General features: G+C 42.1%; 1 protein-coding gene across 2 annotated transcripts; it reads left to right on the top strand.

Annotated features, from left to right (window-relative positions):
• The first annotated feature begins 184 nt into the window (after positions 1-184).
• Positions 185-26,872, top strand: klf8 (Kruppel like factor 8). 2 transcript variants are annotated; one of them, XM_089016478.1, is made up of 7 exons: positions 185-564; positions 11,880-12,050; positions 19,202-19,486; positions 19,560-19,800; positions 20,127-20,238; positions 21,043-21,182; positions 21,917-26,872. In XM_089016478.1, the coding sequence occupies exons 1-7, from the start codon at positions 538-540 to the stop codon at positions 22,096-22,098; spliced, it is 1,158 nt and encodes a 385-aa protein (XP_088872604.1). In that variant the 5' UTR covers positions 185-537; the 3' UTR covers positions 22,099-26,872. The 2 variants fall into 2 exon arrangements, with proteins under 2 accessions (XP_088872604.1, XP_088872605.1); XM_089016479.1 differs by lacking the exon at positions 185-564 and adding an exon at positions 11,678-11,784.

Here is a 26,872-nt window from a genome sequence, read left to right as displayed (position 1 = left end):
GGGGTGCACTTTGAATGCTTTTTTTTGAGGTTCGCCCTGTGTACGTGACCCCCCCCCCCCCCCACCACCCCACCCGGTGTACAACATTTGTTCCTCACCGCAAAGGGCTTTTCTCTGTGAGTGACAAGAGATGAGGGGTGGGGACGCAGGGTGGGGTCACAAGCAGGGAGAGGCGGAGGAGGAACAAGGCGGAGAGAGAGAGCCCAACCCTTCCACGCACGGCGGCGAACGGCAAGAACCACAGGCGCAACGTTCGGCTGATTTGATTCACGGTTTTGTTTCACCTTTATTTTTTTGTTGGGGAGTGGGGGGTGGGGGCTACAAAGACAACGACGCCGCGGACATGAATTGAACAGAAGAGCCAAGCACGACGGTGCTGCAATTTCCCCGAATCTCCACAGCACACCGCCCCCTTTCCTCCTCCTTGTCCTTTCCCATAAGCCCTCCTTTTTTCTCCCCCTTTTCCCCACATTAACAGGGATACACACCCGACACCCCCCACCCACCCCGTCCTCTCCGCCCCCCCCCTACACGGAGATGCACACGGAGAGCCGACACAAGAAAGTAAGTGCACCTTCTATTTGACACTTTGTGACGTTGTCAACGTCGCGCGATGCTTTTATAACGTGAACTGGTGAAAAAGGGTGAAATGGGGGGTAGGGGGGGGGGGGGCAGGCGCGATCTGCAGCCTCGCAGGACACCATCTTAGTTTTTAAAGGGCCAGCAGTACCGTTTTGCACAACCGACCCCTTCGCGCATGCGCACGGAAGAAAAGCCAGGTGCACTTCCGGTCCGCCATTGCTGTCCATCCTTTGTTTATGAAGGTTACAAAGTGAATTCAATTTGAGTCAAACGTTACTTGCCTTGCGAGCTTGTAGTTGTTTTGTTTCCGTGATAGTAAACAAGCGCTTACACTGTTATTGACAGGTGAACGGTTATGGTGTCTTTTGATTGATTGATTGACTGACTGTCCTCCATGATGTAATAATAATAATAATAATAATAATAATAATACATTTCATTTAGAAGCAGCTTTCAAAACTCTCAAGGCCAGTGTTCACTCAACCTAGAAGTAATTAAATAGGTAGAAAGCTAGCTAGCTAGCCAGCCAGATACCTAGCTAGCTAGCTGCCATAGCTAGCTAGCTAGCTGCATAGCTAGCTAATAGATAGCAAATAACAACAAAATGATAATAATAATAATACATTTCATTTATAAGCGCCTTTCAAAACTCTCAAGGTCCCTTTACAGTCACAGGATAATTTTTACTGTGGGTGAGCAGCGGCAGCCACACCGCCGGCAGGTCGCCGAGTCGAGATGTTGTCGGCTAGAATTAATGAGCGACGGGTATGAATGTGTTGCTACAATGTACTGTATTGATAGCGTTAGTGCGCTATAATCTGGCTAGCTATCTATTTGGCTAGCTGTCTAATAGCTATCTAATAGCTATCTATTAGCTGTTTAGCTGGCTTGCTGTCTATTAGCTTAATAGCTATCTATTAGCTAGCTAGCTATTAGCTAGCTTTTATATCTATTTGAGTTACTTTGGGGTTGAGTGAGCGCTGGCGCATGTGGCTGCCACTGCTCACCCACAGAAAAAACTGATCTCGTAACTGTAAAGTGACCTTGAGAGTTTTGAAAGGCGCTTAGAAATGAAATGGATTATTATTATTATAACTCGTTGATGACGCTCGATGCTCGTTACTTTACTTCCTCCCGTGTGTGATCACTTCCTCCATGCGGTGGTAGCAAAGTTGTTTATTGAGCCAATAAACTTCAAGGGAGAAGTTGCCTCATTTCCGCAAGCTAGCTAGGAGGAAGTTCGTCTCTTTATTTGCGGATTAACGTCGCGTGGGTTCTATTTATAGACATACGCAGACAACTTAATATGCGGTTAGCGTGTTCTTGGATACCACCCCCCATACCCGCAGAAAAGAAAAATACCCATAGAAATACCCACAATAGCAAATCATGTCATGGCTGGACAGCTGTGGGGCAGCATTTTCACAGATCGTTTCTACCGCGGCTTGGAATTGAAGCGGATTTACAGTACGTGGGACAGGAGATGTGAGACAATTCCTTTTCGTCAATGGATGCTACAGTTTAGTGTTTGCTTTCAACATTTAGCTTGTAGCAGATGTGCACATTTTTTTAGTACCTGATCCACTGGTGAAAAGGACGGTTTGATTGTCTCCTCCTTCGTCTAGAACTGCTTCATGTGACAAAGAGGGTGCAGAAAGTGCTTAAGATTGAATGGCTGTCTTTTGCGTCACATTATTTGTTATTTATTTATTTTGTTTTGACTTCAAGATGGCGCCGTGAGAGTGGCTACCTTTACAGCTGCTCCTGTATTTTGTTTTTCTACTTCTTCCTTTCCTCTTCCTTTCATCACTTTGCTGCTGTGAAATGTAAGTTTCTCCACTGGGAGACAAATAAAGGCTCATCCAATCCAATTCAAATAAATACAGTAAAAATCGGAACGAAAAAAAGCTAAATGCTAAAATTAGCTTGGCTAGCTGCTTTGGATGCTGTACTATATGTTAGCTATCTATTAGCTAGCTAGCTTTCTATCCGAGTTACTTAGCACTCTATTAGCTGTCTATTAGCTAGCTAGATTTCTATCTGAGTTACTTCCGGGTTGAGTGAGGGCCTAGCTAGCTATTTGTTAGCTATCTATTAGCTAGCTTTCTATCCAAGTTACTTAGCACTCTATTAGCTAGCTAGCTTTCTATCTGAGTTACTTCCGGGTTGAGTGAAGGCTTAACTATCTATCTGTTAGCCATCCGTTAGCTAGCTAGCTTTCTATCCGAGTTACTTCCGGGTTGAGTGAACGCTGGCGCATGTGGCTGCCGCTGCTCACCCTCAGAAAAAAACTTGAAATGTATTATTATTATTACTGTAATACTCCACAGTCTCCGCTTGGCTGCACTCTTGCCCTTAGTCTCCTCTCACATCCAATTATTCTCCATAACACTTGCTGATCATTGAATTGACCCAATAAAAAAAAAATCATACAAACATGCTAATGTTAGCTTAGCATGTCAGTGCTAAGCTAATACTCCACAATAGAAATCGACATGTACTTTAGGTAATCTCCTGACCACAGAAGCTCCTCAAGCGTGTTTGTTTGCGCTCTATGTATAATTTCTCTACTTTCCGTATGCGGGTGTGCACGTATGCGGGTGTGCACGTATGTGGGTGTGCACATATGTGCGTGCGGATAAGAGGGTGTGTGGGGAAGCGGCGGCCGGTTTTGCGTCAGCAGGGTGTGGTGTGATAACATGCAGGCGGCTTCTCTCGCTTGCCTCACTACTCGCCAGATGGAGGACACACCCGCTGTTTCATTTCACTCTTCTGTGAACACTATTTTGCGTCGGCGTCCAATCGCGTCTTTCCATTTGGTCCAGGATGCTCGTTTTTGACCATAAAACTGCAAAAAAAAAAAACACGCTTCAGTGAACGCATCGGTCAGATTGAGACACATTTTAATTGTAATAATTTTATCCAAGCAGAGACTAAGGGCGGCAAAGTGGCTAATGCTAACGTTAGCATAACTGTGCTTCCATTTGAAACAGAGGACTCCGGTTCTTTGTACTGATGGTTAATTCTTTAATAATGTGATTTCACACCACCGTCGAACACTTTGCTCGCTTTGCGTCCGAAATGGACGTTTTGATCCTTTTTATCTTGTCCTTGCTAAACAGTACAGCGATAAAGCCTGTCCATTCTCAGTGAAAATGAAATTTAAAGTAGCGCGGGAAGTCAAACCTGTAGCGGAAGTGACAACAATCCAACGTAATGTCAAGAAAAATAAAGCACAGCCGCCTGCTGGTGAACTGTGGGATAGCAGTTATAGACAAACGTAGCAACAGCATTTACAATAACTGATCAGGAAGAAGCTATTGTTAGCATGAGTGACAAAACGCTACGCAAATATTTCTCAGGTCGTGTCCGTTGGGAGAAATACATTTTTTTTTTCCTGAGAGAATAAGGACAGCAAAGTAGGGCCATAATACTGCAGTTTACGGAGCTAAGGCACTGCGACGCTAGCTGTTTTTGCTAACTGTGCAAAACAAAGTGACTGAGGTCAAAGTGCAGCAAAGTGGAGAGTTTGGTGCAGATTCAAGAGCAAGGTATCGTTGCCCCGAGTGTCCACTTTAATCAAAATAATCTCCCCCAGCATGACCCTTAGTCTCCTCTTGGATATTTTTTTTTGATCAAATTGTATTCCAGAACCAACATTTTTTTTCTGAGTGAACTTGACGTGAACTCGTAGCGCGCCGTCACTTTACACATTGCCCCAAGTGTCCGCTTTAGTAAGAATAATCTCCCCCAGCATGACCCTTAGTCTCCTCTTGGATAAAAAAAAAAAAATATGGATCAAATTGCATTCCAAAACCACAATTTTTTTTCTGAGTGAACTTGACGTGAACCCGTAGCGCGCGGTCACTTTACACATTGCCCCGAGTGTCCGCTTTAGTAAAAATAATCTCCCTCAGCATGACCCTTAGTCTCCTCTTGGATATTTTTTTTTTTTATGGATCAAATTGCATTCCAGAACCACTATTTTTTTTCTGAGTGAACTTGAATGAACACGTAGTGCGCGGTCACTTTATTTTTACTCTTTTTTTCGCGCACGCAAAAAAATAATAATCTTGAAATGGGATGTTTGTGTTTTTTGGACCTTTTTTTTTCCTTTCCTGGGGTGCCTTGAGGCTGTACTCCGCCTCAGAGCAGCTCGTGGGAGCGAGCGTGCAGTCGTGTTATGAGCGCATATGTGTGGATCCTGCAGGGGGCAATCTCCCCCCCCCCCCCCCACACACACACACACACACACACACACACACACACACACACACACACACACACACGGTGAGGACCTGGGGGGGGGGGGTAGGCTTGCAGTGACAGCGAGTGAGCAAAGCGCTGACCCAGTTAGACTCAGCTGTCCCGCCCTCTCTCGCTCTCATGCTACAAAAGTGGGGGAAGCATGTCATCAGGCTTAGGTGGAGCTATGCTAATATGCTAATCATAGGAGGGGGTTAAGGCTAACATTAGCTGGCGCGTGTGGCTGCCACTGCTCACCCACAGAAAAACTGATCCTGTGAATTTAAAGTGACCTTGATAGTTTTGAAAAGCGCTTATAAATGAAATGTATTATTATTATTATTATTATTATTTTGTTGCTATTTGCTATCTATTAGCTATCTGGCTGGCTAGCTAGCTATCCAGCTAGCTATTAGATATCTGGCTGAATGGCTAGCTAGCTAGGTATCTGTTGGCTATCGATTGGCTAGCTCGTTTTCTACCTATTTTAGTTACTTCTGGGTTGAGTTAACGCTGGCGCGTGTGGCTGCCGCTGCTCACCCCGACGACCCTCAGGTCAATTTTTGGGGAGTTCGGGTGTTAACGCGTGAACGCGGTTCACGCTCGGCTGGCCTTTTAGCGGGTAAAAATAGCTTGTTAAAAAAATGCCGGCGACGGAGCTGCGTTTGAAGCCCCCCCTCCAAAAATACTTCACTTGCTCTTAAAAATGTGAGGCTGGGACCAAAAACAGGAAGTAGCAAAAATATTAATTATATACACATAAATATATGTATTTTTGTATATCCCGTATATTATATATAATATATGCATTGTGTGTGTGTCTAGATTACAGTTTTGATTTGCCAAAATTAACTCATTCACTGCCAGACATGCAAAAATGTGTCCACTCCTGTGCCAGGGTTTTTGTCATTCTCATTCAATTTGAAAGACCTACAGAATATTAAGTTTTATGACTACATAAACATTCAATACAGCGTTAGAAATCTTAGAATATCTCATTTCATTCAAAAAAAAGAGTTAATTCTTAAGTTAAATGGGTCTGGAGATATCTGAACTTGAAATGGGGGCAGATGTACAAAATACAATACATCCATATGGGTTTCAAAAGCACTTGAACAGCAGCTGAAGCTGTAACAAAGCGCTAACATGGAAAAAAGGGAATGCTGGCCCCTTGTAGAAAGGAAAAAAAATCACCAGAGGTCTGACCAAAGCTTTATCGGCACTCAAGCATGAAAAAACCAAAAACCACAAGAAAATTCAAGAATGGTGCTTTACGTCATATTTTCAATTCCCCAATAAATTTGTGAATGGGTTATGGTTAAAAACTGTGCTGGAGATGCTAACCGCTATGCTACTTCCTATGAAATTAACAACTCCCCGATGGATTCCTATTCAAAATAGGCGAACCTGTACAAAATACAATACATATTGATTGATATAGCGTTTTAACAACAACTGAAGCTGGAACAAAGCGCTAACATGGAAAAAGACAAATGCTGCCCCAGAGGTCTGACCAACACTTTATCGGCAGCCAAGCATGGGAAAAAAAACAAACCCGAAAAATTTCTAGAATGGCGCTCCATGTCCTATTTTCAATTCCCGAATAAATTCGTGAATGGCAGCGAATGAGTTAAAGCACTAGGGCTCTATAGTCAAACTAAATGAACCTCCTCCTCCTCATCTCAACATAGTTCAATGGCATCAAGATGCCATTGACACGGTGTCACCTCATTCTTTGCTGGAAAAAAAGTGCTAACATGGAAAAAAGACAAATGCTGCCCCCTCGTAGAAGGGAAAAAAAAAATATTTACCAGAGGTCTGACCAGCACATTATCGACACCCAAGCATGAAAATCCCAACAACCCCAAAAAATTCAAGAATGGCGCTCTATGTCCTATGTTCAATTCCCGAATCAATCCGTGAATGGCAGTGAATGAGTGAAAGCACTAGCGCTCTACAGTCAAACTAAATGAACCTCCTCCTCCTCATCTCAACATAGTTCAATGGCATGAAGGTGCCATTGGCACTTGTGTCTCCTCATTGTTTGCTTCTGGTCTTTTCGTTTCTTGGTCGTCTCCTTGGCTAAGCAACCCCCACAGGTCCCCCTCCCCTCGCCGCCTCCCACCCTGACTTCCTGTGTGGAGATCACAAGCTGACAGGGTCGCGCCCACCCCGCCCTTTTTTTTTCTCTCTTCGAGTTCCTGGAACTCTGCACTCAGTGAGCGAGACCCCCTCCTCTCACTCAACAGTCCTCATAAGGTTTTACGTGCTAACTCAAGCTACGAACAACCCCCCCCCCCAACCCCCTTTAATCCCACCCGGCCGTGGCCTCCACCCCAACTGCTTCGTCCAAGTGGTTCCCATTTGTGTCTTTTCTGAGGGAGTGCGGTTGGAGTCAAGATGACTTCTGAATAATAATAATAATAATAATAATAATAATAATAATAATAATAATAATACATTTCTAAGCGCCTTTCAAATCTCTCAAGTTCATTTTACAGTCACAGGATAGCTAGACAGCTAATAGCTAGCTAGCTAATGGATAGCTACTAAATAGCTAATACCTAGATAGCTATCCAGCTAGCTAGCCAGCTAAATAGCTATATAAGTCATAGATAGCTAGCTCTATACCTAATGACAAATACCCCAAAAATTGGTATATGGGATTTTTTTAACCCTCAAATTCGTAGTTTTGGCCGAAAAGTGACATTAGCAAAAAAAATGTCCGATAACATTACAAGACTATAAGTGTTGTTTTTTCAAAATAAAATTTGATTTTGTTCCCAGGCCGATGTCGGCGACGAACGTTCCCAGCTAGCTATTGTATAGCGAATAAATAGCTATGAGATAGCTAGACAGCTAACAGCCAACCAGTTAGATAGCTAATAGCTAGCTAGCTATTGTATAGCGAAGAAATAGCCAAGAGATAGCCAGATAGCCAACAGCTAGGCAGCTAACAGCCAGCCAGCTAGACAGCTAACAGCCAGCCAGCTAGACAGCTAACAGCCAGCCAGCTAACAGCTAGCTAGCTATTGTATAGCGAATAAATAGCTAAGAGATAGCCAGATACCCAACAGCTAGCCAGCTAGACAGCCAGCGAGCTAGACAGCTAATAGCTAACTAGCTAGCTAATGGATAGCTAGTAAATGGCTCATACATAGCCAGATTGCCAAACATAGGATACATTTTGCTATTAGCGCATGTTTCGACAACCCCCCCTTCCCCATTTTTTTCCTTAAATCCTTTTCCACTAAATTCTCCGCTCAGTGGGGGTGCTCCACATTAGGTCAAAACAAACCTTGAGGAATTATTGGCTAATCCTTCCTGGAGTTGCGGCCTCTCGGGGGCGCCTCGGTTCACTCCTGATGAGGGCAAAAGACGGTTTTTTGTTGTTGTTGTTTTTTTTTGCAGCCGGTTTTATTCTTTTGCACATGTTTTTTTTTTTGCAGGTGTTTTATTTTGCAGGTGTTTTCTTGCATTTTGCAGGTGTTTTTGGCATGACAATGTTCATAGTTTGGTGTCGTTTTTTGGGAATCTGGGTTGTTTTGCTACAACAACAACAACAACAAAGAAAATCAGATTTAACTTAATTGAAAATATGGAAAATTTAATCGGAATAAAAATTAAATATATGTCAGTAATTTATTCATTGTTTCTATTGTAACTATATATTGATAAAAAGTGGAATACTTAAATTCTATTTACTCTCATATTGGATTATTAATACGTCTGTGTAATCTCTCAGTCATACATACAGAAGTGGTCCATCGATGAAAAGGTTTCTTCGGCCGTCATCTGTACTTTTTTGAAGGTGTCGGACGTTTCGCTTCTTATCCAAGAGGCTTCATCAGCAAACTAAAATTTGCTGGTAGTTTTGGCCCTAGATATATATATATATATATATATATCCATACTGTCCAGACTCTGCTATGATTGGTCCCTTGCTCTCAGGTTGGGGGGAGCAGAGGACTACTCCCTGCGACTCCACTGATTACTTCTATTATCCTGCCTGAGTATGAGGTCTACGACTGGCCTGATTGCCCAATTTGCTCTGGTATCACCTCCTCAGCAGCATAACTAAGCCTATGTTGCCTAAGAAGTCTGTGGTACGAACGATCCAAATTGAACCTCACCCCACCATGGCGATTTAGTGAAGGATTTTGCTGTTTTATGAAAATAAAAACAGCCCGCCTATGTGACCGCAACCAATAAAGATCGTATTGAATTAAAAAGGGGGCAAAATATTATCAAAACATTTTAGACCACCTAATAAATCCAGTCTTGCGTATTTATTCCGATGTTATCATGTCATCGCGCATTCGTTTTTGCAGTTTCATGCAAAGCGAACTGTTTGAGGTGCAAAGGATGTTTGTTCGTTGGCGAGGGAGGTGTGGCGTGGAGAGGCCTTTACCTTTGTTTAGAAGCACAGAGGGGGCTCTGTCCCCCTCACAATGGGACGACAGGGGCACTAGGGTGTGTGTGTGTGTGTGCGTGTGTGTGTTTTTTGTGTGTGTTTGGGTGGGGCCAGTCACACCCCGCAGCCGATTGGTCGAGGCCACACCTCAGTGTGGAATCCACCAAGAGCCGAGCGAGTCACATGACAAACGCTCTTCAAACTAGCGAGCCTGCAGAAGCCTCGGACGATTTCGTGGGGGAAGGGGCTTAAAAAGGGGGAGGGGGGCGGGGCGGGAAAATTTGGAGGCATGCCAATCATGCTTGGACTCACCACAAACCCCTTGGCTTCCGAACTTTTCGGTTTACGAACGTTAAGTTGATGAAAATGGTAGCTTGGCATACAAACTATTTTTCGGGATACACACTGAACTGCCACAAAGAGTGATGTGTCGCTCGCGAATGAGCCTGTTCTCATAACAAGAATGGCAGCCGGCTTGTTTTGGATCTCTATTCCCCGCCCCCAGTCTCCGGGTAAAGCCACGTGATTGGTCAAGAACGCAGCAGTGACGGGAGATGGTTTAAACATTAAAGAGACAGGCAGACGACAGGGAGAAAGTGAGAAAATGGATAGAAAACGGTGAAATTTGGACTCGTAGATAGTTCAAAGGCAGAGTGTAGACTGCAAGGTTAAAATTCCCATCAATCAGGCTCCACAAATAACCCTCAGTCTGTACACTTGATGCAAAAAGCTATCAACCCAGCTAAACGGAACACAATTAAGGAACTAGGTAAAATTATCGCACCTACAAGCGATCATTCCTCAAGATGGTGAAAGAAGAAGGCTACGTTCCGCCTCAAGTGTTTAATGCTGATGAAACGGGCCACTCCATTCCATCAACGACCATCACAAATGTCAATAAAACAACTTTATTACACAGTGAAGTTTATTTCTTGAATGATAATACCATAGCACATTTATTATACATAAAATAAGGTATATTTTGTGTAGTTTTAAGGTTTAGAAAGTTAGAAAATTATGTTTTATGGGGACCTGGGAACGGATTATTCTCATTTGAATGGTTTCCTATGGTAAATTAATTTTTGCGATACACACATTTCGCCTTACACACTCTGTCTGGGAACCAATTAAGTTCGTAAGCCAAGGTCCCACTGTAAATAGATAGTAAGCTAGCTAGTTAGCCAGTAGATAGCTAATAGATAGCCAACAGATAGCTTGCCAGCTAGATAGCTATACAGCGAGCTAGCTAGTTAGCTAATACGTACAATAAACTCCCTTAAACTTGAGATTCGGTCGAATTTTTGTCGAATTCTGCGCACCGGACGTTTGCGTTTTCTCTGTAAAGTGTTAGCAAAGTTTGACTTTGGTGAATTTACGACGCTGTGCTTTTTTTTTCTCTCCGGCACGGCGACCAGTCGCGAGCTCTCCATTACAACGCAGCTCGCATTACACGGGCGTCAATAATTTAAGAGACGCAGACTTGTTTGAGTCCCGTGTGGGACTCCGGTTAGTATTTAACTCATTCACTGCCAGACCATGTGCAAAAAAAAAAAAAAAAATGTGTCCACTGCAGTGCCAGGGTTTTTGTCATTATCACTCAAATTGCTGGACCCACAGAATATGGAGTTTTAGGACAACATCAACATTCAGTTCAGCGTAAGAAACCTTAGACTCTCTTCTTTCATCAGAAAAAAAAATGAGTTAATTCCTAAGTTATACGGGTCTGGAGTTATCTGAGCTTGAAATGGGGGCAGGTGCACAAAATACAATACATATTGTATATATAAACCCCCCCAACTCCCACCAAAAATTGAATCATTCGCTGCCAGCGCTGGTCAGACCTCTGGCAATGTTTTTCACTTCCACCGGGGGGCAGCATTTGCCTTTTGTCCATGTTAGCGCTTTGTTACACCTTTTAGCTGTCTGTCTTTTAGCCGCCTATCTTTTAGCTGGCTATCTTTTAGCTAGCTTACCTTTTAGCCATCTATCTATCTTTTAACTAGCTATCTTTAATCCAGCTATCTATCTTTTAGCCGGCTATCTATCTTTTAGCCATCTATCTTCTAGCTAGCTATCTTTTAGCTAGCTTACCTTTTAGCTAGCTATCTTTTAGCCATCTATCTATCTTTTAGCCAGCTATCTTTTAGCCGGCTATCTTTTAGCTGGCTATCTTTCTTTTAGCTAGCTAGCTATCTTTTAGCCAGCTATCTTTTATCCATCTATATTTTAGACATCTAGCTTTTAGCCGGCTATCTTTTAGCCACACCTCATTGTGTGTGTGTGTGTGTGCGGCGCTTCCAGAAAAGGGTGTGTCCGCCTGCCTGGCTGAAAAGGGAGGGAGGGGCGACTCCTCCCTACTCCCCCCCTCCCTCCCTCCCTCCCTCCCTCCCCCACCCTTCCACCCTTGCTCTCATTCTTTGGCTTGTTATTCCTCGCCGGCTCCTCATTCACTCACTTGGAAGCCTCGGCTTTAGGCCTCCATTTTTTTCCTCCCCCCTTTCTCTCTTTTTTCCTCCCCCCTTTTTTTAAATACTTTTATCAAAGTAAGTGAAATATTCATTTCCTAGCCCGTCCTCAACTTTTTCCCCCCCCCCCCCCCCCCCCCCCCTTTTTGAACATCTTCTTCTTCTTCCGTCAGAGGAGGAGCGGCGCCCAAAAGAAGAAGAAGAAGCCGACGGTCGCCGCCGTGACGCAGGAGGCCACGCCGCCATCGCCGGCCAAGGAGGAAGAAGAGGAGGAAGAGGAAGAGGAGGCGCCAGACATGCCCTCCGTCCAGATCAAAGCTGAGCCAGAGGAGATGGACTGCACGGTGAGCAAAGGGAGGAGGAAGAGGTGTGGGTGTGGACAGGTGGTCCCATGTAGCCGTTAGCTTAGAGCGTGTGAGTAGTTAGCATTTAGCCATGAGCATCGAGAGGAAAAGGAGGGAGAGGAGTGGGTGTGGCCAGGTGGTCCCATGTAGCCGTTAGCATAGAGCGCTTGAGCGGTTAGCATTTAGCCATTAGCATCAAGAGGAAAAGGAGGAGGAGTGGGTGTGGCCAGGTGGTCCCATTTAGCCGTTAGCTTAGAGTGCTTGGCGTTGAGCAGTTAGCATTTAGCCATGAGCATGAATGGGATACATTTGGCATAATAATAATAATCATAATAATAATCATAATCATAATAATCATAATCCATTTCATTTCTAAGCGCCTTTCAAAACTGTCAAGGTCACTTTACAGTCACAGGATGAGTTTTTCTGTGGGTGAGCAGTGGTAGCCACACTCGCCAGAGTTCACTCAACCCGGAAGTAACTCAAATAGATAGCAAGCTAGCTAGCTAGTGAATAGACAGCTAATAGCTAGGGAATAGATACCTAATAGCTAGAGAAGAGATATCTAATAGCTAGAGAATAGATAGCTATTAGCTAGCGAATAGATAGCTAATAGCTCGCAAGTAGATAGCTATTAGCTAGCGAATAGATAGCTAATAGCTAGCGAATAGATAGCTATCAGTACTTGAGACGTGAAACAAAATGGCGGAACAAACAATGAACCTTCTTAAAGATTATCATCTCGGGGGCAGCCATTTCGCCTCGCAGTACAGCGGAACCAGGTTCGAATCCAGATTTGCCTATATGGCTTTTCTTCGGGTACTGCGGTTCGTCCTACATGACACAAACACGCATGCTGTGTTCATTGAGCATTTCTAATCGTCTGTAAGCGAGATTGTGGGCGTGAATGGTTGTCGTCCGTCGAGGCGTGCCGTGCGATTGGCTGGCAAATAGTTCAAGGGTGTCCTGCCCCCAAGATGGCTGGGATAGGCTCCGGCATGCCCGTAACTCTTTATGGATCTTGGATGAAAAAATAAGGGCAAAAGTTCATCTTGGTTAAAAATGGAATGATAGCGTCACCCAGAGACAAACACCCCTTTGTATTCCGGTAGCGTAGCGATTTTCAAGCAAAAAGTTCCCCAAGGCTCAACACTCGGACCCCTTTTCATTTCCATGCAGTCACAATCACATGATGTTTTCGAGGCTCCGCCGGTCAGTGAATGCATCATCTGATGTGTCACAGTGGAGCGCTTTATTTTGAAACTGCAGTTAAAATTGAACGTGGGTGGGGGGAGGGGGGGCACTGCGATGGACACTGGGTGGAGTTGAATTTTGTTAACGGGTTGAGGAGATGGATGTAATTTCCGGGCCCAAAAGATAAAAGGATGAGCATATTCTCTTGTCGCGGTGAAAACTTGAACGCCTCATGTCCACCACTCCAAATTTGGATTTGAAAATCAATATCTTGAGTATCCGCGGCGAGAAATTTTGTTCGTGCCCTTAATCTCCTCTTGGATAAAATTGTAAAATCTGAATCACAAGTTGTCAAAATCAGCAAAAAAATGAAACTATGAGGAAAACGGATTGATTTCTTCTCAGAGTATTATGTTCCACGGTCTGTTCTCAAATACCACTGCCCTCAGTCTCCTCTTGGATAAAATGTTAAAATATGAATCACAAGTTGTTAAAATCAGCAAAAATGCAATCATGACGATAACTGATTGATTTTATCTTATGAGTATTATGCTTCACAGTCTCTTCTGTAATGCCACTGCCCTCAGTCTCCTTTTGGATAAAATTTTAAAATCTGAATCACAAGTTGTTAAAATCAGCAAAAATATAATTATTAGGATAACGGATTGATTTCTTATGATAGTTATGTTATGTTATGTTATTATGTATAGTTATTATGTTATTCTCCACCGTCTCTTCTTAAATGCCACTGCCCTCAGTCTCCTCTTGGATAAAATTTAAAATCTGAATCACAATTTGTCAAAATCAGCAAAAATGCAATCATCACGATAACTGATTGATTTATAATTCAAGTATTATACTCCACAGTTTCTTCTGAAATGCCACTGCCCTCAGTCTCCTCTTGGATAGAATTTTCAAATCTGAATCACAAGTTGTTAAAATCAGCAAAAATATAATTATTAGGATAACGGATTGATTTATTATTCAAGTATTATACTCCACAGTTTCTTCTGAAACGCCACTGCCCTCAGTCTCCTGTTGGATAAAAATTTTAAATCTGAATCACAAGTGTCCAAATCAGCAAAAATGCAATCATGAGGGTATGCTCATGATTGAGTATTATGCTCCATAGTCCATTGTTAAATGCCACTGCCCACAGTCTCCTCTTGGATCAAACGTTTCATTGTCAATCTCAATCAGAGACTCAAGGGTATGCGTTAGAACAAATAAGATGGCATTCTTATGGAAAATCCTACTAAATTCTTGATACGGACCTTGGCAGAGGTCTGATCTCTACGGAGTGACATCGCTACCATTCTCACCGCCCTTCATCTCCCCTTGGATAAATTTGGCCCGTTTTACGCAACAGATTTGTATTCTTACTGCCAATTAGCCACTTCATAGTGTAAGTTACATATGAACCCAAAAGACGATGACCCTCACGACCGCCTGGTTAAAGCAAACGTCGGGGTCAAAGTTCATTTTTGCGAGCCTGGCCGTCAATGCCACCGGGCTCTTACTTCCTCCTTCCGCCGCCATTCTTTTACGAAAAAGTCCTTGCCCTTAATAGGATGTGTCGAGGGGAGCGGTCCAACTGCGCTTCCGCTCGGCATCACCGTGGCAACCGTGGCAGCTACGGCGGGAGTTGCCCAAAAAGACTCGAAGACCCTCCCCCGTTCCCACACCGCCTCCTCCCTCCGCCACCTTTTTCCACTTCAGCCAATGACACACACACACACACACATAGAATAGCTACCAGCATAGCAAATTGAATAGCTCCGTAATCTCTCTCTTTGGCATACACAGTCGCACAAACAAGGCCTTGTGTGTGTGTGTGTGTGTGTGTTTTTGTGTGCATGTGTGTAAGTGAGTGTGTGTGTGTGTGTGTATACGCATAAACAAGTCAGTTGTCCTCCAGCAAACAAGAGCAGCCATGCACAACGTCGGCAACACACACACATGCACACACACACGCACACACACACACACACACACACACACACACACACACACACACACACACACACACACACACACACACACACACACACACACACACACACACACAAAAGCCTCTTGGCTCAAGTGCGAGCCTGCTAACCTCTCATGACACAAACACGCGCGTGTGTGTGTGTGTGTGTGTGTGTGTGTGTGTGTGTGTGTGTGTGTGTGTGTGTGTGTGTGTGTGCGCATGTATGCGTGACGAACGAGCGAAAGGAAACAAGATGCACAATTTTTTTGGGGTGGTCATGGTAAAGGCGTGGTAGCAAATGCAGAGACGCCTAAACCGGTGCAGGCTGGTGATGTCATCACTCAAAGATGGTACGTTCGGGGACAATGGGAAATTTCAGCTTCCTCCTACAAATCTATCAATCGATCCAAATCCACCCAAATATTTTTTGGTTGTTGTTTCAAATAACATATCTCCAAATTTTGTGAGTTTTTTGGGAGGTTGGCTCAAACTTTGGCTGGCTGGTAGCTGGCTAGCTGTTGGCTATCTGGCTATCTATTAGCTATTTATTAGCTATCCATTAGCTAGCTAGCCGGCTAGCTATTAGCTGGCTGGCTGTAAGCTGTCTAGCTGTTGGCTATCTGGCTGTCTATTAGCTGTCTGGCTAGCTGGCTAGCTATTAGCTATGTGGTGCGTCTGGCTATCTATTTCACCTACCTATTAGCTTTCTATCTATTTAGGGTTACTTCCGGGTTGAGTGAATGCTGGCGCATGTGGCTGCCGCTGCTCACCTACAGAAAAACATATGTTGTGACTGTAAAGTGACCTTGAGAGTTTTGAAAGGCGCTTATAAATGAAATGTATTATTATTACTACTACAATTTTTTTTTACAGCCGCTCCCCTACTTACGAACATTCAAGTTACGAACAACGGTACATACGAACATTTTAGTCTTAACATCTGGAGTATTCTCTCCAGTTGTACATGCACATATCTTTATAGCGCATATAATTTATGAAATCTTTATTTTTCAGTACAAACCAATACCGTTACTTATATAATAATAATAATAATAATAATAATACATTTAATTTCTAAGCGCCTTTCAAAACTCTCAAGGACACTTTACAGTCACAGGATTTTTTGTGCGGGTGAGCAGCGGCAGCCATTCGCGCCAGCGTTCACTCTACCCGGAAGTTGTACATAAGCCTTATACATACTTGTATAAACATTAAACATACTTATATAATCCTTAAACATACATTCCATACAAAATATAGCACTGAAACAATTTATGAACAAATTCGACTTACGAACAAATTCACCTTACGAACGATCATTCGGAATGTATCTTGTTTGTAAGTTAGGGAGCGTCTGTATTTGTTATTTTAGAATTTTGGCCCAAAATTGCGCAGCAAAAATATTTGTCTGATTTTGGACAAAAATTGTACAACAAATAGTGAAAATGCAACCCAAAAAAACCTATTTTTGACACTTATTTTCCACGCCGCACGGTTTGAGCCCAACAGCGCTCTTCCCGAGGCGTCGTCGTTTGACTTTGAGGCGTCGCTAAGCAGCGTCAACAGCGCTAATGCTGGATTAGGTAACGTCAGGGTGTGGCTAGCGGGCTACGCTAACAGGTGGGCGAGGCAGGCGGCGGGTGGGCGTACGCCAGGGAGGGGCGGCCTGCTGGCATCTTTTGTGGTTTTTTTTTCCTATCCGAGCCAGCTGTTGTTTTTGCTCATGCTGTTTTTTATTCCACGTCTGATACCCGAGCGAGCGCAATTTTTTTTTCCCACTCTTGAGCAGCAAACATGACCAGAAAATCAATATATATATATATGTATATTTTAAAAAAATATCCATATTAAAATGAAAAATAAAATTTAATGAATAATAAATGTAAAACCAATAAAAATAATGATTTTTACAAATGTAATAAAAATAAAAAATTGTGTATATAATAATTAATATATATAAGTATGTATGTATTTATATTATATATTATATGTATATCTAATAATTGTGTATAATAAATAAATAAAAACCGATGTAAATCATGTCATGAATAATCATCATAATCATAATCCAAAGAAAAATCACAACATGCTTCAAATTAATATGCCAATAAAATTATTTACATATGATAAAAAAGTTAAAGAGTTGCATATTATAATAATAATAATAATAATACATTGAATTTCTAAGCGCCTTTCAAAACTCTCAAGGTCACTTTACAGTCACAGGGTCAGTTTTTCTGCAGGTGAGCAGCGGCAGCCACATGCGCCAGTGTTCACTCAACCCAGCAGTAACTCAAATAGATAGAAAACTAGCTAGCTAGCTAGCTAGCTAACAGATAGCTAATAGAAAGCCAGATAGACAGTTAGCTAACTAGCTAGATAGCCATATATCTAATAAATAGCAGATACATAGCTAGCTAGCCAGATAGCTAATAGTTAGCAAATAGATAGCAAATGGGTAGCAAATAGATAGACAGCTGGGTAGCTAGATAATAGATAGCAAATAGCAAATGCGATAGCTAGATAGCAACTGGATAGCCAGCTAGGTAGTGTTAGGTTAAAATATTAGAACATGCTAATATTAGCCTGTAATAATAGCAAATAGATAGCAAATGGATAGCAAATAGATCGCCAGCTAGGTAGCTACCTAGATAGCATTTTTATAGCATAGTTATATCCTCTTTGCTCCATTTTGAGCCCATCAGACAAAAGCAATCGATCGTCAAAAGACAAGAGCCCAAATGTTCACTGCGTGAAATGTCATCTTGCCTTTGCAGGGTCTCTGTGTGAAAATGTATCAGTTCTACTTTTGAGTCTGCGGTTGCCATGGTTGAGCCACTTTCCCAACGGCGCGCGACAAAATGGCAACTAAGCTAAACCGACATGGGCGGGGAAGGGTGTGGTTGGCGCAGCCGAGCCGGAGATTACGGGAGGGGAGGGGGTGAGAAAGGTGAGCGAGGGTGAGGACGGACGGACGGACGGACGAGGGTGTCGGCAAAGGAGCGCAACAACATGGAGGCGGCGGCTGATACTGTAGCTCCCCAGTTTCCATGGCAACGCGAGGGCCCGTTTTTTTTTTTTTTTTCCCGCCCACACTTTCCCCCCTTTCGTCTTCTCTCACCACCACACCTCTTTTCCTCTTCTCTCGATATCTTCAAGTTATGAAAGGGATGGAATATTTTTTTGGGTGTGCCCGGCTCTCCGGTTGTCCCGCGTCACCCGATGTAAAAAGGGCCAAGTTGAGGCCTCGCCCAGAGCCAAGCGAGCCATATTCATTGTCATTCGAATTCCAGGAGCCACAGAATATGGAGTTTTAGGACGACATCTACATTCAATTCAGCGTAAGAAACTTGAGACTCTCTTCTTTAATTCCTAAATGATATGTGTCTGGAGTTATATGCGCATGAAATGCGGGCAGATGTCCAAAATACAATGCAATATTGGTTTATATAGCGCTTTAACAACCGCTAAAGCTGAAACAAAGCGTTAACATGATTGGCTAGTCACTAGCCAATTATAGTATCACTACCCGTTAGAGATAAGCGCATAGTGGTCAGAGCTAGCACATTGTCTCTGTGGCATGGCTGAAGGAGGAGAAGAAATGTTTATCTGTGGGTGAGCAGCGGCAGCCACACGCGCCAGTGTTCACTCAACCCAGAAGTAATTCAAATAGATAGAAAGCTAGCTAGCTAATACATAGCCAATAGATAGCTAGCTAGCCAGCTAAATAGCTATATAATAATAAATAATCATAAAACATTTCATTTATAAGCGCCTTTCAAAACTCTCAAGGACACTATACAGTCACAGGATATTTTTTTCTGCGGGTGAGCAGCGGCAGCCATAGATAGCTAGCTCGATAGCTAATGAAAAATACCCCAAAAAATCGTATATGGGAATTTTTTTTAAAATTCGTAGTTTTGGCCGAAAAGCAAAAAAAATGTACGATAACATTTCAAGACTATAAGTGTTATTTTTTTTCCAGGCCGACGTTGGCGACGAACGTTCCCAGCAAACCAACCCCGACACGAAAAGGGACGCGTGGAGCTGCAAGGCCGAGTCGTGCTCGCTGAACCAATGCCCGTCCGAAGACCAGACGGAACCGGTGGACTTGTCCCTCCACAAGCCTCGTTCGTCGTCTTCGCTAACCGCCGCCGCCGCCGGCGGCGCCGTTAACCTACCCGTCAACCCGGCGCCCGGAAACAACCTAGCACAACCCGGACTCACCGCCACGCCCGTCACCTCCAACGTCCAGTCCATCGGCTCCATGGTGACCCTCGCACCGCCCGCCCGTTAACAAAGCTAGCTTAGCGAAGTTCGCTAACGCATTTTCGCCCATCCAGGTTCTATCGCCAGGCTCCATTTTAGCCACGCAAGGGGCGGGCGGCCAGCAAATTTTGCACGTCATCCACACGATCCCGTCGGTTAGCATGCCTAGCAAGGTGGGCCAGTTGCAGACCATCCCCGTGGTGGTGCAGTCCTTACCTGTGGTCTACACCGCCGTTCCCGCGGACGGCGTCGCCGCCGCCACCGCAGCCATCACCGTGCCGCTCATTGGTAGCGACGGACGCTCGGAAGGATCGGGTAAGGAACTTTATGTAACGTTATGTGATGACGGTATTAAAGAAACAGAACAGCGCTAACACGGCGTAAATACAATACAATACAATACAATACAAATTACTTCATGTAGCGCTTATTCTTAGCCGAATTCGCGCGGGCGCCTAGCCTAGCGACCATCAGTTAGCAGTCGGGGCACGATATCATACAATGCAAATGTAGCGTGATATAAACAGACTAAAATAGACCTAGCGTCACCACCAGCTAGCATACGCTAGCACAAAAAACAGGCTACTGTCGGTATTTTCATATTTTTAATCTTGCACTTTATTTTCTTTTCACTTCCTCAGTGCGGATTAAGCCCGGTTCGACCTCTCCGGTGGAATATCAAAGCGACAGCGACGCCGAAAGCGGGACCGGATCTGGATCGGCGTCGCTTAGCGCCCAGAGTCTCGACGCAGGGTGAGCATAGCTTGCGTTTACATGTGATATTATATTGTATTGTTTTTTTTTATTTGTTTTTCAGTGCGCTAGCAAGTCACAGCGTCGTCTTCGCAACCAATTTGGGCGAGGCTTTGCAACGTTCACACAAAGTTAGGGTGTGGACCTTGGAGTTTAGCCGTCATTTGACGTGTGGGTGCGTGTGAGCGCCACACCTTGTTTTTCCCAAATTGGCTTCCTGTATCGGGTCCACGGGACAAAAACAAGACTAGTAAAAGGGGATCCTGGTCAGGAATTTAACTAACAACTCTGACCCCTTTCATCCAAAACAGATCCAATCATAAAACCACATTGATTTTTGAAACAAATACACAAAACAAACCAACTAAACCTAACTGGGTTGCGACTTAAGTGGGTATTTGCCACCCCCTGGTGGCCGTACACACTCACTGCCTAGCATAGGTCCCATTTTGACAATAATAATAATAATCCATTTCATTTATAAGCGCCTTTCAAAACTCTCAAGGTGACTTTACAGTCACAGGAGACATTTTTCTGTGGGTGAGCAGCAGCAGCCACATGCTCCAGCGTTCACTCAACCCGGAAGTAACTCAAATAGATAGAAAGCTAGCTAGATAGCTAATTGTGGAAGTAACTCAAATAGATAGAAAGCTAGCTAGCTAGCTAATTGATAGCTAATAGATAGACAATTGCTATCTTGCTATATAATTAGCCAGATAGCTAGCTAGTGATATAGCTATATAGCGAATAGATAGCTAGCCATATATTTCGCTCCGCTTATGTTGCCCCTACCTCAACCCTTAGGTCGGTTTTGGACTTGGAACCCGCGGACCCCGACTCCCCGGACGTCAAGAGGCGGCGGATCCATATGTGCGACTACGAAGGCTGCAAAAAAGTCTACACCAAGAGCTCGCATCTCAAGGCTCACCGACGGATACACACAGGTCAACCAGACTTTTTTTTTCACCAAAAAAACAAGCGAGCCAAAGCCCCCAGAACATCATAGCGTAGTAGCATCGGCCATCTTTGCAATGACGTAATTCAGCGTCAAATCCGATTTCACAACAGAATTCAATCAAGATTGTCAAAATTACCGTTCAAATATTCAACCATTTAGTATACTATCCTGTCGTGTAAACGTCACTCACATCGGCCATTTTGAATGGATTTCGACTTACGACCGTTTGACTTACGAGCGTTTTGTCGGAACGGAACCCGGTCGTAACTCAGAAGCTACCTGTATATGGAAAAAGTTTGAAAATACACCATTCATTGGGCATGCACCTTATACAGTATATTACTGGTACAGTTATACAGTCATAAAAATCGATAATATGAAATATAAAATGATAAAAATGACACGAAGAGTTATGAATTTTATAAATGAACTGTAAACAGTTTGGTATATCATAGTATTCGAATGAAAACGCTTAAAAACAACAGATTGACATCGTATACTATCCTGTCGTGTAAACGTCATGTCGGCCATTTTGAATGGATTTCAACTTACGACCGTTTGACTGACGACCGTTTTGTCAGAACGGAACCCGGTCGTAACTCAGATGCTACCTGTATAAGCCCCCTCTGTCAATAACTCCATGAGTGGTGTACCACCTGGTACGAGTTTGAGCCCCCTAACATTGTGTCCCTCCGTCCTCCCCTTCCTCCGTCTACACAGGCGAGAAACCGTACCATTGCACCTGGGAGGGCTGCACCTGGCGTTTCGCCCGCTCGGACGAGCTAACTCGGCACTTCCGCAAGCACACGGGCATCAAGCCCTTCCGTTGCACCGAGTGCGACCGCTCCTTCTCGCGCTCCGATCATCTGTCCCTGCATCGCCGCCGCCACGTCATGATGTGAATGCCACGTCATTATTTTTTTTTTTTTTTTTTTTTTGGGGGGTAGGGTTGAAAACAAACTGCTACTACTACAGTTCATCTTCTGCAGGTGTACAAGGCATTAATGGAGGTTTGGGATTTTTTTTTGTTTTTCAACCCCTTTCATCCGTCCATCCTCATATCCAGACATTTTTTTAACTCCCTTCAAGCGCTACATCGGGATTTCTTCTCTTAGTCGCTTCGGGTAAGGCATTTAAAGACCTTTGGACATTTCTCTGGGATTTTTTTTTTTTTTGAGGTAGGAATGCACAATCCTTGAAAGAAAACGCATTTGCAAAGCGTTTCTCGCCGCAGCAGAAGTGATGAAAGAAGCGTATCCTGCTTAGGGGTACGGCGTTTAATTTTGATGACCTAAAAGTTGACGCCTGGACAAGAGAACGTGTCTATCCGACATTTTTTTTATTAATAACCAGACCACCTAAACATTTTTTTTTGCATTTCGATGCAGCACAGGAAATACCTTTTTTTTTTCATCTTTGGGGTATGGCGTTTAATTTTGATGATCTAAAAGTTGACGCCTGGACAAGCTGACTTGTCTTTCCACCATTTTTTTAATAACAACACCACGAAACCAATTTTACGCATTTCGATGCAGCACAGGAAATGCAATTTTTTCATCTTTGGGGTACGGCGTTTAATTTTGATGATCTAAAAGTTGACGTCTGGACAAGCTAACGCGTCTTTTGGACATTTTGTTGTTTTAATAACAAAACCGCCTAAACATTTTTTTTGCATTTCAATGCAGCACAGGTGAGGCAGTTTATTTGTCTTTGGGGTATGGCGTTTAATTTTGATGATCTAAAAGTTGACACCTGGACAAGCTAACTTGTCTTTCCGACAATTTATTTTTTGTAACAACAAGACCACCTAATCCATTTTATGCATTTCGATGCAGCACAGCAGAGGCCATTTTTTTCATCTTTGGGGTACGGCGTTTAATTTTTTTTTTCAATCTTAAAAACTTGACAAGCACAGACGAGCACATTTTCTCGATTTTCGTCAATCCTATTTGACGGGATGTCGCAGTCCCATTTACGAATTCGGAAGACATTGGTGACATTATTTTGGCGCGGCATTTAGTTTTCGATTGTAAAAATTTAATTTTCGGAAAATTTCATTTAGTCATTTTTTCCAGCATTTCTTGGCAAATCTGACTTCCTGCAGTTCAAGCGACAATGCATTTTTCTTCATTAATCGGGGCGTGGCATTTAATTTGTTATTACGATAAAAAAATGTGCGTTTTTCATGGATTTCGTTCCATTTTTCTTCGCAACCCTTCAGTTGAGTCTGCCATGCATTTTATCCTCGGGTACGGCGTTTAATGATGCCATTTAAAAGCAACTAAGACTCCCCTTTATCTATTTGGCACACGATGACAACTGTGAACTTTTCAAATAATTTCACCTACTTTTTTTTGCATATCCTCCCGCGCATATTAATTATTATATAAAAAAGACAAAAACAGTATTTGTGCGTTATTTCTCGCTTGCGACAGAATAGGATTTCTTTGTTTGTTATTTTGGACAATTTCCTTTTTTCACGCTTTGAAGGACGGGAGCTTTTTTTCCGGACTTTGCCAATTTTTTTTTTTTTCGTGTTCTTGCATGTTAACGTTTTGCGATAAACACGTTTTTTTGGAATTTTGATTTTTGTTGTTTTTTGGTTCTAGCAAGCGTCTGTTTTGGGCATTTTCACCTCCTGCCGGTTGAGCCTTAAGAACCGAAGTTGACCGATTAGCGAAGAAAAATTTCGGCCGAGATTGTTTTAATTGCGAGATTTTGCCTTTTAAAAAAAATTGGCAATTTTTTTCCCATGAACAAAAAAATAATAATTACAATGGAGAATAAAACATCATCAGAGATGCTTTCGGCTACTTTCCGGAAGATCAAAACAATACGGTGCTGCATTTGAGAAAAATGGGAAATTTGCAATCTCTGATCAAAAAAATGTTGAAATTTCCTATTTTTGTTGAACGCAGCTTCAGAAACATAAAACGCCCTCCGATACTGACTGTCCTCTACGGAAGAGCATTAGGGCCAGGTTGAAATATAGATATATATTTTTTTTGTGATGAGGTATTATTTTGAGAAAAACAAAATGGCAAATTTGCAAGTTACAAACTCGCAAATTTGCTAGATTTAAAGTCACAAATTTGCTCGATTCAAAGTCACAAATTTGCTTGATTCAAAGTCACAATTTTGCTGGATTCAAACTCGCAAATTTGCTAGATTCAAATTCGCCAATTTGCATGAGTTTTAATCTAGCAAATTTGTGACTTTGAATCTAGCAAATTTGCGAGTTTGTAACTTGCAAATTTGTGACTTTAAATCTAGCAAATTTGCGATTTTAAATTTAGCAAATTTGCAAGTTTGAATCTAGCAAATTTGTGACTTTAAATCCAGCAAATTTGCGAGTTTGAATCTAGCAAATGTGTGACTTTTTTTCTCAGAATAATATCCCATCTCAAAAAAATCCATATTTCAACCTGGCCCTAATGCTCTTCCGTAGTCCTCTTATGAAAATATGCTAAAAATATTACATTTTTCCCCCAAAAGGGACTTTGACCTTGGTTCCTTAACATTACATGAAATTCTACATAATCCGAACCAATTTCTTAATTTTGTTGTCACGTTTCCCACCATTTTTTTTTGCTTGATCAGACTACAACAAAAATGTTGAAAAAGCACATCTTTCTAGAAGAGTTTATGCATTTTTTTGTAAACATGACGGATAATAACAGCGACAAAAAAAGATAAGAGTTAAAAAAAATACGAATCCATGTAAATACATGTAAATAATCAAAAAGTAAATGTAACGGGTGAAGTTCTATTTTTAACACTGACTAGATAATGTGAACCGCCTCCCTTCTTCTTTGTTGGTTTTCTTCTTCTTTGGACACTTTTTTTTTGTTGTAGTTTCTTACAAATGATAAAAACATAAGAAGAAGAAGAATTTTGGTCCTATTTGTGTTGTGCATATTTACTCTCATTTGCATGGAGAGTCGGAATCTTGTTTTCCGATCGTGACCTTGGCTAGCATGTCACCGTGCAAGAAATATGACTTTTTTTAAAAAGAAAAAAATATGTCAATTATAGAAAATAAAAGTTTGATATGATGGATTCCGCACAAAACCTTTAAGTAAAAAAAATGCGTGTTGGTCCCGATGTTTGTTAGCGCGACGACAAGTGAGTGGTTATTCCGTTGACAATTTTGTCTACCCATTTGTCAAGTTTTGTTTTCTTTTCACATTAAAAAAAAAAAATAAACTGACTATATGAGTGCTACATGCTAACTGTTAGCATATAGCAGCTAACATATGAATATCAAGCCAACTTTACTTTGTCATTTTCTGATATACACAAATTTCCCCAATGCTACATGCTAACTGTTAGCATGTTGCACTGATATGTTAGAAGCTAAAATATTAGTGCTACATGCTAACTGTTAGCATGTAGCACTCTTATGTTAGCAGCTAACATATGAGTACCTAGCGAACATAGCTGTAATTTTCTGAAATACACACATTTCCCCAATGCTACATTCTAACTCTTAGCATATAGCACTCATATGTTAGCAGCTAACATAGAAGTATCTAGCAAACGTTACTTTGTCATTTTCTGATATACACAAATTTCCCCAACGCTACATGCTAATAGTTAGCATGTAGCACTCATATGTTAACAGCTTACATATGAGTATCTCGCCAACGTTACTTTGACATTTTCTGATATACACAAATTTCTCCAAGGCTACATGCTAAGATGTTAGCATTGAGCATGCTAACAGTTAGCATGTAGCACTCATGTTAGCAGCTAACATAAGTATCTGGTCAACGTTACTTTATTTTCTGATATACAGACATTTCCTCAATTGTACATGCTAACAGTTAGTAGCATGTAGCACTCGTATGTTAGCAGCTTACATATGAGTATCTAGCCAACGTTACTTTGTCATTTTCTGATCTACACAAATTTCCCTAATGCTACATGCTAACATTTAGCATGTAGCACTCGTATGTTAGCAGCTTACATATGAGTATCGAGCTAACGTTACTTTGTCATTTTCTTATTTACACAAATTTCCCCAACGCTAAATGCTAAAATGTTAGCATTGATCCAGCGATATACGCCATACGTGCTAATATCGGTGAAACAATTTTGAATAATCATATGTTGTTTCTGTATTATAGGATCCAAATGTCATTGGATCACGGGATTTACGTTTAGTTTTACATCATGTTTTGCTTGTGTAACTTATTTTGTCGACAAAAAAAAACATTTTAAAGAGTTTCACGCTAACTTTCAGGTCCTGACTGCATCTGAGTGCCTCGTACTCGTCAGTTTTGATTATTATTTTTCTTTACTCTCCCTGTTGAATGCAGTACTTTTTTGTGGGCCAGTACTCGTTATTTACTCAGTGCAATGCAGTTGTTATGGTTACAATAATCATAATAATAATAATCATACATGGTTATCATAATAAGAAGAAGAATCATAGTAATAATAATAATATAATATCATAAGATTATTTTCTCTTGTATTTTTGTGTACAGAACAAAAAAAAAGTGTAAGGATGGACGAGGCCAAAAAAAAAGAAAAGTGAGCTTTTTGATACTGTGATTCTGGTGTTTTAAAGTCTTGTGTTTTCCTTTTTCTGGATATTTTTGGTGATGATTACTCTTCATCTTCCCTTTTTTTCGTTTCTTTTCAGAATAAACTTGTTTTTGGTGCAATTTA

The sequence above is a fragment of the Hippocampus bargibanti genome, linkage group LG16 (genome assembly GCF_051943395.1).
Source record: "Hippocampus bargibanti isolate YZ-2025 linkage group LG16, ASM5194339v1, whole genome shotgun sequence".
Lineage (NCBI taxonomy): Eukaryota > Metazoa > Chordata > Actinopteri > Syngnathiformes > Syngnathidae > Hippocampus > Hippocampus bargibanti.
Note: the sequence above shows the minus strand (reverse complement) of the source record. Positions and strands in the feature narration are given on the sequence as shown.

Excerpts from the sequence above, each read along its gene's own strand:
- klf8 (XM_089016478.1), top strand. The coding sequence starts at position 538 with ATGCACACGGAGAGCCGACACAAGAAA. Across the intron at positions 19,487-19,559 it reads TCCAGTCCATCGGCTCCATG|GTTCTATCGCCAGGCTCCAT; the intron begins GTGACCCTCGCA and ends TCGCCCATCCAG. Across the intron at positions 19,801-20,126 it reads CGGACGCTCGGAAGGATCGG|TGCGGATTAAGCCCGGTTCG; the intron begins GTAAGGAACTTT and ends TCACTTCCTCAG.